The sequence below is a fragment of the Hemitrygon akajei genome, chromosome 8 (genome assembly GCF_048418815.1).
Source record: "Hemitrygon akajei chromosome 8, sHemAka1.3, whole genome shotgun sequence".
NCBI lineage: Eukaryota > Metazoa > Chordata > Chondrichthyes > Myliobatiformes > Dasyatidae > Hemitrygon > Hemitrygon akajei.
The window spans coordinates 8,561,313-8,573,974 of NC_133131.1; the positions used below are offsets into that span (position 1 = coordinate 8,561,313).

Genomic DNA, 12,662 nt, shown 5'->3' on the forward strand with positions numbered 1-12,662 from the left:
GACACCTTTATAAACAATTCCACTCTTTCCACCACCAAAAATACCAAACATGTAATTTTATGCATTCACAGATGTTGAATGACAATATCACTACTGTAATAACAAAATACAAGCTGTGTTGACAATTCTCCGATCAAGAATTTTATGACCACTTCTCAAAGTGCTCCAACAAGTGGCACAACTTTTAAGTTATGGTGAGGTGTTCCTTGAACATGCCTTCGAACTTTGAGAATGTAGGATACTCACTTTCAGAATAGAAACCCAGGGTGAAAATCAGCAAACGTGCAATGTGGTAACTGTAAAGGTGAGACCTCAGTAAGTGACAAAACTTCCTTAATTAGCGAGAAGGGAATAAAAGAAAAAGACGGCTGGTAAAACAGGCAATTTATGCAAAGAAAGGAATGAGACTGCACCAGGTTTACGGGAAAAATCAAGCATTTAAACTTTTGCAGATGCTTCAAAGTCAACTTTATTGGTGTGCAGAGCATCAGGCAGAACAAGGGGTTACTGAAACTCCAAACTTCTAGAAGGCAGACAAAAGTTCACTGTCACTGTCAGCTATTCAGAGCAGCAGCAAAGTGTCAGTACCACATTAGGCAGCATTCTTCTCTCACTTTGCTAGATTTCTGGACAAAATTCAATACGCAGAATGACCCACCCCAGGACCCACTTTCAGAAGTTCTCCAGTGACAAAGCATCGCACAAATAAAATCTTCTTTGAAACCATTAACATTAACCGCTAAAATTTTGCTTGGCCCATTAGAAATTGTACCTCAGTTATATCCACCCTGTCGCAGAAACAGAAAATATACCAATAGTTTGCAACACAAATTTTATTAACAAAGTGCAGAAATGTTATCATGTAAACACAATGGATACAGTATTTAAAATGCAACACTGGATACACTTTACGGATAAAGCACAACTTTCTCACAGTACAAGGTACATCACAGTTAGACAGGATGTTGACATGCTTTGCAGGAACTGGGACCAGGGCACTTTGCACCACGATGAAACGTCAGGACGATCCACTCAGTACTACACCTTCTAGTACACAGATAGACTGCCAGCAGCGACTTAGTAGACTTGTTGCTAGATTTCCAAATTTTCTCAATGGCAGAACATTCTCAAAGGAGTGCTGAAGAAATTCACAGAACCTTAATGTGCTCTGTAGAGCAATGTTAGCCAACATTAAATACATTGCAAAGCATGTCACAGTTGTAGGTTAAGCAGAAATGAGGACAAGGCTGTTGTTAAGGTCATGCTGCCAGAGCGAACCGATCACCAGTTACCCACATATTACCTTTCAAAGAAAGGCTCACAAGTATTGAAAACCAAAATAATAACATACCATACTAGTGAGCAGAGAAGTAAAGAGTCCCCCAAAGATTCAAGTATTTTTGACCAACCTAATGGAAAATTCTGGAAAAACCTATTTCTAATATCAGCACCAAATAATGAACAAATGCCTGATATATCAGAGTATAATTAAAGAGTGGACTAAGGCAGAGATATTGTAAACTATAAATTAACAGAACCCACAGATTTGCCCATCTCTTGGAGAACAAATTATAATGACAGATTCATAAGCACTGTTTTACACAAAGGCTTTTGGGGTGGGAGCATCAAGCCGATTTGTGAGCAAAACTCAGGCAAGAGATTTCTCTAGATAAAGGCACCAGCTCTTACAGCTTTGCTAATCAATTCATATCTGGGGAACTACCACAGGAAAACACTGTTTGGCACCAGTAGGGCATAGCTACAAAGAAAAATTACGAAGTGATTGTACCTTCTGTACAGAAACCATTTGGTAGAGAAGGGTTTAATAGTGGGTATCAGAATAGCTGCTTCAGAGCAGAAGCTGAATGAATAAATAAAATGATTTGAAAATAAATTAACATCAAGGAATCTTGTTGGAACTTTTGCTTCAACGATTGTGCCAGAAATGATCCAGAACTGAAACAATCAAGTATAAAACAGACCATACAAACAGGTACAACTGTAAAACTTTGATACAGTATACTCAGTTTCATTGTAGAGGACTCCAGCTTACTTGCTGCTATAACATTGGTAACCAGCAGGCTAGTTGCTATAGGGCTTCATTGCACACAAGAGATGCAAGTGATGGAAATACTAGAGCCACTTGAAGAGATACCAGGCGGAGGAGAAATTCTGCACAGAACATATGTACACAGCACCACCATGCATCAGTACAACAGATCTATGATTTCTGCATTGAGGACAAGGAAGCTGCCCAATCAAATCATATCCCCACTGTCAACTTCAGTGGAGTTGACAGTGCAGTATTTAAATATGCCATTTAGATCATAAATGGCAAAACAACTGAGTACAATGTCACTCGTGTTCACTTTGATAAAATACACGATTAAAGTCAAAAAGCACAAAGGCTCGACATGCAGAGATCAGTTGGATTACTTTCCTCAATACTGAGCATTTGTTCAATCACCACTCAATTCAGTGTCCATTGTGTCTGTACAGGGATAAAACAACACCCTACTGTACATGCTTCTAATCATTAATCTAATGGTCTGAGCTACACAGCACACACAGAATATAAACTCATTTATACTAACCAATAATATCTACTGTAGTCCGTCAGTCTAATTCTACAAGTTATTTTACAATCTCAAAGTCATCAGTAGTAAAACACGAGTGGCCTAGATCAAGCAACAATGCCAATAACCTACTCAGTAATTCACAATTTCAGCCACTGCTCACCAGTGCAACCAATCCCCAGTCCACCCCTACCTATCCCCCATCTCAACTTGCCAGGAAAGGCCAAGTTCCTACACGAATCATTGTTAGTGTTTAGCTTATATTAACCAGGGGCAATTGAGAACATGCCAGGGCCCATTCACGGTTATTCTAATTGTTCTGGGAGAGGTGGATAGCTTGAGGAAATGACCTACCATAACTTCAACAATAAAATGCAGAAGAACTAAAGTTATGAAGGATAGCAAGTCAACTGCTTGGTAAGAGGTCTCAACTGCTGCAGAAGGATTTTTTCCCCCCAAGGACAGTAGACAGGGCAGCTGCGCAGAAACAGGAGGCTGCAAATGTGCCAGAGTCCCAAAGTAGAGACCGTTACAGCCAAAGCTTTGCTGTGCTAATGAGATGGTTTACAGTTTTTTTTTTAAAAAAGAGCTTTTTAAATGTACAACCAGGTACTGGTGGGTGTAATTAACTCTGACCCATTGAAGAAAACAAAATCAGTGCAATGTTTATAGGGAGCTGGCTGTATCAGCACATGGCTGGTGCAATAGTGTATGAATGATAGGCGAACATTACTTTCACAAGGGATGTTACAGTTTATTTCCCTTAACCAGCTAATAAGGATGGAAACATTTTCAGCAGGTTCCCATTCTTTTCCATGCTTCCACTGCAATTTGGATACAAAATATTTTCCATTGATAAAGTCCTCATGATCTGTGGGGGGAGTGAGAGAGACCAGAAATGACTCAGTGGTTAGATTAAGTAACCCACTCTACTTCCTGCCCTGTTGAACTGACTGAGACCACAGCCCTGTAATTTGGTGCCACTAAATAATTCAACCCCCAATTCCATTCTCCCTCTGCAAAACACCCAAGCACTTCCCCCTAAATTTAACACCAAAAAGAGCTGAATCCAGGGTCTCAAACTAATGTGCACTGAATCAGTCCTTAATATGTAATAAATAACAATACCCAAGTTTACATACACACACACGTAACAGCTTTTTTGGGCAAGTACTTTTTCGTGTGTAGCATCTGCAGCACTGGATCTCAGCAAGAACCAAGTTTCTTCAGAGGTGGGATGACACTGTGCAAATTAGCTTTCACATTTGCCTACATTAATGCCAAATGTGCTTTCCAAACAATAGACTGCAAAAAGATTTGCATTTATATAGTGGATCGTCCTTAGGCACTCCACAGGAATCTATTCAGACAAAAATTGACACTAAGCCAAAAAGGAAGGCAAACTTATTTTTAGTTTAAAAGGATGTAGCCATTTGGCCCATTGGGCCCATGCCAGCACCCAGGAGAGCAATCCTTCCCACTGTTTCCTACATCACCTTTTCACAATCTCAGACTATTTTACAGCATATTACAGCCTATGGAAGCACTGTTGGGATGGGGGAAGATTTCGAGAGACAGTTTAATGGAGGATTTGGGGTATGTGGATCATGTTCAGGGCACCCCAGTGCTGGGGTGAGCAAAAGTAAAATACTTGGGAGGGATATACTGGCTTTGGAGGCAGTGCAGAGGAGGTTCACCAGGTTGATTCCAGGCATGAAGGGGTTAATTTATGAGGCGAGATTGAGTTGCCTGGGACTATACTCTCTGCAGTTCAGAAGAATGAGAGGGGATCTTGTAGAAACATAAAACATTTTGAAAGGGATAGATAAGATAGAAGTAGGAAAGTTTCCATTGGTAGGTGAGAATAGAACTAGGGGACATTGCCTCAAGATTCAGGGGAAAAGATTTAGGATGGAGATGAGGAGAAACTGTTTTTCCCCAGTGGAATTCTCTGCCCAGGGAAGCAGTTAAGACTTCCTCACTAAATATATTTAAGATACAGTTAGATAGGTTTTTACATTGTAAGGGAATTAAGGGTTATTGGGAAAAGGCAGGTAGATGGAGCTGAGTTTACGGACAGATCAACCATGATCTTATTGAATGGCGGGGCAGGTTCAATGGGCCGGATGGCCGACTCCTGCTCCTATTTCTTATGTTCTTATGTAAACGAAGTCAGGATTCACCAGAGGTGAGAGATGAAGGAAGAATTCTTGGGGAGGAAATAAATTGTAAGGAAAATGAGCAGTAAGGATTAAAACACACGGATGGGAATTTTAAAAGCATTGACATCAGTACACTGGGCTTCACTAAGAGTCACTGAATAAAGAGGTTACTGCTGCAGAAGTCAGCGAGTTACAAGACTGCAAGGTTGAATGTGAATTCATACTTGTGCCTGGCCAGGAGGGAACTAACAGAGACATTGATGAGGCTTTCAACCTCACCAAAAATGGGTTATAATTACTGAAAGGTAGTTATAAAATCCTAGATCATGGTCAACAAGAGAGCATGATTGCAGATTTTGATTTAGCCTGGTCAGACAGGCACCAAGTCTTCAGCAGAGGCATTAATTTCCTGGTGTTTAAATAAGAAATTTTGGAGCACTCAGTGGAGGTTGAGAAATAGGATGTGAGGGAGTGGGATTGTATACCATCGACATACAAGTGATGAGTTTTCAGATGGTGGTGCTAAAGAGGAGCTCATACGTGAGAAATGAGAAGGCCACCAAGGATTGAGCCTCAGATAGTTTACAAAGTGGAAAAGATGTCATTGTTAAAAGTTCACGGGCAATGACCAATTAGATAAGAATGGTTCTGGATCTCAAAGCATGGTTTTCTACAGATGCTGCTTGAAACGTTGAATATTTTTATTTCACATTAAGGACAGAGTTCAGGTGGGCAGTAGAGCTTTGAATTCAGTGCAAACTTATGAAAGATGGAAGATGAGTCAGAACAGAAGAATAACATGGGGCTCAGGCAGTGCTATTTGGAAGTGAATTGTGAGATTAACAGAAAGCAGGTAATGGGGAAAATAGTACAGATGTCACAGTACCCTAGGATTAGGGCAAATTCAATACTGTAACTATAATTTGAAGGAACTCACAACTGATTCAAGAATCTGAGGAAAGAGAAATCCAAGACAAGATTTCTCTTTGAGGAACAGGATGGCAAGAGCAGACACAAAGTGCAATTGACAGTGGAACAAAGGGAAACTGCACAAAATAGCTAGCATGAAGGAATTTTTGAGGAGAGGGGTGGGTGGACCAGAACAGGAGAAGTTGACAGGTGTTCATCATTTTATTGACGAGAAAAAAAAGTGGGGCCACCACCCAACAGGTATACAATCTTAATCTTGGTGATTGATGCTCAGAAAATCTTCCCACTGGAGTCAGAAGTATAGTGAGGGGTTTAAAAAATCTGTTGAAAATGGTTATCTTTTAACTATTCCAAAGTGAATAGGGAATGTGCAGCTTTACAGTTTGAGAGCAAGAAATGAAAGCACTAGTCTAGGGAGATCTGTCAGGAATGGTCACACCAGCTTTGCAACACAAATGCTCAAGTGTGTGTTTGGTGGTAAAAGTATTAAAATGGGTGGGGATTTACAGAGGGGAATGACTAGTAAAGGAGAGCTTAAGGATTTTACTGATGACAAGGACACATCAAAAAGGAGTGATTAAGCACAGGCTTTGAAGACCAAAAGCCAGATCATCCTGAACACAAGCAGTGTACTGCATTTAAAAGTGTCTCGAGGGAACAGCTCTCTCTATTTTGAAATGTCACAAAAACAATGCAGAATCTTTTTTTTCCAGCATGTTCAACAGTACTGGGCACTAGAGTAGGAGCTTAAAATAATCACAAACAGCTGCACTTACCACTCATTTTTTTCTCCATTGACAAAACTTGCACAATCGGAATTGCCCAAATCACCTGCTAAAAAAAATGCATCTCAATTTCCTTCTGCAGATACAAAACTTCATCATTCATCAGCCTGGCAGACAGAGGAAAATGGGTCATGAGAGCCCCTGTGGTTTGAAAGGTCAGCAGAACTTGTTGGAGGCACATCCCTTGGTGATGAGCCAAGGACACAACCAAAGACACTCATTACTCACGCAAGAGCAGCTCTAGTTACAACTTTATTGTATTGACACAAAATGCTGAAATGGTGAGCATAAAATATTAAATTTCCTTTTCCTTGTTTAGACCAGGCATAGCCCCCCCACCCCCTTCACCACTGTACAATTCTCAACAGAAGATTATGGTAACATTTGTTCATCCCCACCCACCCCAAACCTCATTGGTGCTGACTGCAATTTTTAAAATTCAGGAATGGATGTGTCACTGCTAACAAGGTTAACATTTATTGCACAGCTCTAATAGTCTTTGAAAGTGGAAATGATGGCTGCCGTTCTAAAGATGCTTCCTGGTGTTTTTCAATATAGGTTGAGTACCCCTTATCCTAAATCCAAAAACCTCCAAACATTTTTGAATGCTGATGTGGTGTTATAAATTGAAAATTCCACAAGATGTTGGAAAGGTTCCGGGGTGCTGTGCAGGTCTCTGCGTATCACAGACAGTTGTGAGACCTCACATATGTAAGGAATAGAAGTTAATGATAAGCAGAAAAGCACTGTATACAGCAAAAACGAAGATCTTAATTGTGTTTTGAAAGAGTGGATTTGTCATCGGACTGAACACATGTCGTTTAACAGTAAGCTGATCACGATACGAGCAAAGATCTATCATGAAAATTGAAGGTAATTATTTCATGCACAAAGTTGCTTAAAATCAATGGCGGATATGAAGCCAATTGTAGCACTGAAAACGGGTAAATAACATGGTCAGGAGTGGTCCAGTCTGTAGAGGACCCAGCTCTATCGGGTCAAGACTGTACTTAGACTTCAGGCTGTTCATTGAGCTTTACACCAGCTATATATGTAAATGGATTTTATATTTACACTTGGGTACCATCCCCAAGGTATCTCACTATATAGATGCAAATATTCTATTTTGGGTAAGAAATGCTCAACCTGTAGTAATTTCTAAAGTTCAAGTCAAAAGTAAAAGAAAAGTGATACATTTCTAAGTTAGGAAATGAGGTTTGGGTAAACAGCAAATACAACATTCCTGTGCCACTGACACCCTTGAATTTGTTGTAAGTAGCTTGCCATGTAACTTCAGTAAACTTGTAGATGAAACCACAAAGTGACGACAAGTCAGTAAAGTAAACCTTGGTCCTTATGGCACTTGACCTTTTTATAATGTTGCTGAAGCTATACTCATCTGAACAAAGCACTCCATTACACTCTTTACTCACATCTTGCAGAAGTTGGATTGGCATTTTGGAAGCCAGAGGTTAGTCACCTTAGAATATCCCACCTCTAATGCAGGGGTTCCCCAATCCCTTTTATGCCATGGATCCCTACCATTAACTGAGGAGTCTGTGGACTCCAAGTTGGGAACCCCTGCTCTAATGTATTCTTTTTGTTCCTCTCCATGCCTGTGGCGTATTGGGCAGCAACCTTGCCATTTCTTTAAGATCTGTTTTTTTTTAAACAAGGCAGAGTTGCTAGCTCGACACTCAACTCAGCATGAATGGAAAGCGTGCACAGAGCTGGCCGGATTTCAATCCAGGACCACCTGCCTTGAAGTGCAAATGCTGCTACACCTCCAGCTGGCAATATGGTCTTGAAAGTGCAGGATTTATATGGATAGTTTAGTTATAAGGCTAGCTGATTAACTTTTTGGTCAATTGTCACTGCCAGAACACTGAGGACGAATCAACAGAAGACGTACAGAAGGTGATTTCCCTGGCTGAAGAGTTGAGAGTTACAAGACCAAACATGTAGGCGTGAATTAGGCCATTCAGCCCACTGAACCTACCCATTTGATCATGGCTGATTTATTTTACCTCTCAGCCCCATTTTCCTGACTTCTCCCCATAACATTTGATGGCCTTGTTGATCAAGAACCTATTAACATCCACCTTGACCAACACAATGACCAGGCCTTCATAGCCAGCTGTGGCAATGAATCCAACAGATTCACCACCCTCTGGCTAAAAGAAATTCCTGCTCATCTGTTCTAAATGAATGTCCCTCTATTCTCTGGTGGAGCTTTCTGATCCTAGACTCACAATAGGAAACATCCTCTCCACATCCACTCTATCTAGTCTTTTCAACTTTGATAAGTTTCAGTGAGATCCCCCATCATTCTTCTAAATTCCAGCAAGTACAGGCCCAGACAATCGCTCCTCATATAACCCTTTCATTCCTAGAATCATTCTTGTGAACCTCCTCAGAACCCTCTCCCATGTTAGCACATCCTTTCTTAGGTAAGTGGGCCAAAACTGCTCACAATACTCCAAGCAAGGCCTAGCTTGTATAAAGCATGCTTTAACGTTTTCCATCACATTACTGATGGGGAGCAAGTGAACAAGCAAGACGATTTATCCCACCTTTTGTGGACAGATTTACCTGGACATTTTTTTACATTGTGGGGAAATGTCATAGTAATTAAACTGTAACAGGTGCTACAGAGTCCGTTTCAGAGTTTAATCTTCACAGCTACAGAAAATTGCAAAGAACGCTTGACAGTGGCTCCATTTCATTAGGAGTTTGAGGAGACTTGGTTTGTCACCAGGAAGGTCTGAGGGGCTATTACACAGGAACTAGCCCCTTAATGCCCAGTGGTGGCTAGCTCCCGAGACCATGGTCCTTCTCTAGAGCCTTTGCAGTGACTGTGCAAAGCTTAAGTGCATCCCTCAGCATTGTCCCATGAGCCTTTCTTGGAATCACTTGTTATGAATATAGCATTAGCTGAAAACTGGCTTCAGTGAGAGCAGATATCCCAAGGCATCAAGAGGGATCGATTTGGCATTTTTAGCTGAAAGTGACTGCAAATGTTTTTATCTTCAGTTTTGCTAATCATGGCCGATGACGGGAACATTCTTAAAACCTCCTCCTCCTAATAAATATTGGCCAGCCATCATGGAAATGATGAGGCAGGATTGCAGAGCCCTGATGTGATCTAGTAAGTGAAGGGTCTATGACTCCTAAGTTGCCATTTTGCCAGGCTGTCATCTCTCTAAAAAACGTGATAATCCACTAAATCCTCAACATTCTTCACCATATCAATGTTGGTGTTGACTTCAAGATTAAAAGGGAGAGCGAGGGAATGATTTATTAGGCCATGAAGTTACACACTCCAATGAAATACATTCTTGCCACTGCCAACACCTAGTTTTAAAGTGTTAAATGTGTTCTGAATTTTTGATTTAACATCATAGCCATAGTTGTGCTACACAAGAGAATCCTGGGTGAAAGGAGGGACTTTCCTTTTCAACCACAGAATGAAATGGCCGTAACTCTTTAAGATGAATTTAACAGGTTCCTTAATTTAGCTCTGGTAAAACAGGAGTTCACCACCAGGATCACTGGACAAGAGAAAAGGGTAAAAGAAACAAAGGAGGCACATCTTGTTTTAAAAATTGTGTTTTACAGGTCAGTGGATTGCTTAAAAACAATCAACCAGATTTGGCAGATGAGGGGACAGACATGTCCTTCCACCAACAGTTATGAAAAATATACATGATCAATGTGTCTCACTAAAAATGGAGAAATTTAAATTACCACATCCTGTTTTATTACTCAATTAATGTCAACAAAAGAATGTGAAAGTCAACCCATCCCAGTTTAATGAAGAGTCATCTAAGTATTTAGGCTCACGTTCTCAAAATACCATCTCTGTTTTCATTACTAACGCCAACTAAACCATGTGCATATGCAACCTTTCCTGAATTAATCTGATTTTTTTGTGTACACATCTGTTCCAAGCATTTTTCCCCAATAACTCTGATGTGAAATTTTAATAAAATCACAATGGAGAGCAAGCATAGGCAGTATATAGGGCAGTATTAGTGTGTGTGTGTGTATGTATATATATATATATATATATATATATACACACTGTGGTGACCCACTTCCCAGCGCACTCGAACTGGCTCACCGACACCACCTCCGAATCTTGCGCCCGGGCACTGATCGCCACCTGGGTATCTCACTTTGGTGTACTGGCCCACATTACCTCCGACAGGGGCGCCCAGTTCACCTCCAGCCTGTGGTCAGCTATGGCCGGCCTTTTGGGGACACAGCTGCACCACACAACTGCTTACCACCCACAGTCGAACGGACTGGTGGAGCGTTTCCACCGTCACCTGAAGTCGGCTCTCATGGCCCGCCTGAGAGGACCTAACTGGGTGGACAAGCTTCCCTGGGTCCTGCTTGGAATCCGCACGGCGCCCTAAGAAGATCTGTACACCTCGTCGGCCGAGTTGGTGTACGGCGCACCCCTGGTCGTCCCAGGGGAGTTCATACCAGCCCCAAGGGGGCAAGAGGAAGAACCCGCAGCAGTCCTGGGCAGACTACGCGAGAGGCTCGGTAACCTGGCCCCCATACCCACTTCACAGCATGGGCAGAACCTGACCTGCGTGCCCAAAGACCTGCTAAATTGTAAGTTTGTTTTTGTACACCGGGGCGGACATCGGGCACCGCTACAGTGGCCCTACGAGGGGCCGTTTACGGTGATCAGAAACAATGGGTCCACATTCGTGCTGGACATTGGGGGGAGAGAGGAGGTTTTCACGGTGGACCGACTCAAACCGGCCCATGTGGACATGGCGCAGCCAGTTGAGATTCCGGCACCGCGGCGCAGAGGCAGACCTCCCAAACAGAGTCCGGCCCAGACTGTGGACATTGGGGGGTGTATCGCCGGTTCGAGGGGGGTTATGTGGCGACCCACTTCCCAGCACACTCGAACCGGCTCACAAATTGGCGCACGCTGGCATTGAGGCCAGTCCCAAAAAGGGCGCCAAGTCTGCTTCACCAGCAAGGGGAAAAGCCCGCGCGCGGGACAGGACTGTGAATATGCGCCCCTTACAGCATTCCTGCCCGGGGAGGGCGAGATCAGGAAGGCTTTAAAGCGAGGCCGCAAAGTTCAAATAAATCTCTTTTGCAACTGCAGCTCATCGACTACGTGTCGTTATTTCAGCGCTGCGTGTAGCACACCGCTACAATACTAACAGCTGTAGCAGTTAGCACAATCACCAACAGTGGTCACCAACTGGGGTTCAATTCCCACCACTGTCTGCAGGGCATCTGTATGCTCTCCATGACTGTATGGTTTCCTCTACATGCTCCAGTTTCTTCCAACATTCCAAAAACAAACAGGTTAGAGTTAGTGAGCTGTGGCAACACTTACTGATTTGATGGAAATGACACATTTCACTGTATACTTCGATGAGCATGTGACACAAAAAAAAAGTGCTAATGTTTCTGTACCCTCTCAAGAATGAAAATCTAGCTTTCAGGCATGGAACTCTGCTTTCATACCTTCACCCGAACTTTGTACTGCGAAGTTAAGAGTGAGCACCTCTGCAGACACATTCTCCTCCTGCTCCTCATTCTCAGTATCGCATTCGCTCTCACTGTCGGTACTCATCCCAGGTAGTAAACGGAGGATAGTCTTCTGAAGGGACATGACTGGAAAAAAAACATGCACTGAGTGAGACTCCCACCTGTGCAAAGTAAACATCAGTAAATACGGATAAGCAGGTGCTAATGGAACTTTTCTGATTGTTGGTATTAACACACTGTTACAAATACATTGCAGCTGTGTTGTGTACACAAAGGTTAAGTGCACAAAATTACCTGACAGAACTATAATGCAAATCTCAATTTGGAATAAACACGGAGATGCTGGTTACATGCTTAAAACCGGACAGTGATTGCTCCAGATGTTAGTTACAAACCAACACAAAGTGAAAGGTACTCCAACTTCAGAGCTGCATCACTTATTACCTGCCTGAAAAAGAAAATCAACAATTCTTCCCTCACACGGTGGCACAAAACAGGGCAGGGATGGTAACGATTAGTACAAATTATGATGACATAAACTGAAGGTCTCATGTACAAGTCTTTTTGACAAACACATTATATTAATCTCCATAAATTTATGAAAAATCCTGACAGCAGAATGCAAACAACATTTTTCCTCTGCTACATGTCCAAGAGGCAATATTTTCCTTAAATTTATG

General features: G+C 42.1%; 1 protein-coding gene across 8 annotated transcripts in view; it reads right to left on the reverse strand.

Annotated features, from left to right (window-relative positions):
- Positions 1-815: 815 nt before the first annotated feature.
- The window catches only part of trim37 (tripartite motif containing 37), a 103,089-nt gene continuing 91,242 nt past the window's right edge, over positions 816-12,662 (reverse strand). For 5 of the 8 annotated variants that reach the window (XM_073053166.1, XM_073053167.1, XM_073053171.1 and 2 more), the window contains 3 exons: positions 11,959-12,108; positions 6,445-6,502; positions 816-1,138 (listed from right to left, as the gene is read on the reverse strand). In XM_073053166.1, coding sequence (XP_072909267.1) covers positions 1,111-1,138; positions 6,445-6,502; positions 11,959-12,108 — 236 coding nt within the window. In that variant the 3' untranslated portion in view covers positions 816-1,110. Of the gene's footprint in view, positions 1,139-3,305; positions 3,448-6,444; positions 6,503-11,958; positions 12,109-12,662 lie in introns of those variants that run through there. The other 3 variants (XM_073053168.1, XM_073053170.1, XM_073053169.1) reach the window with 3 other exon arrangements.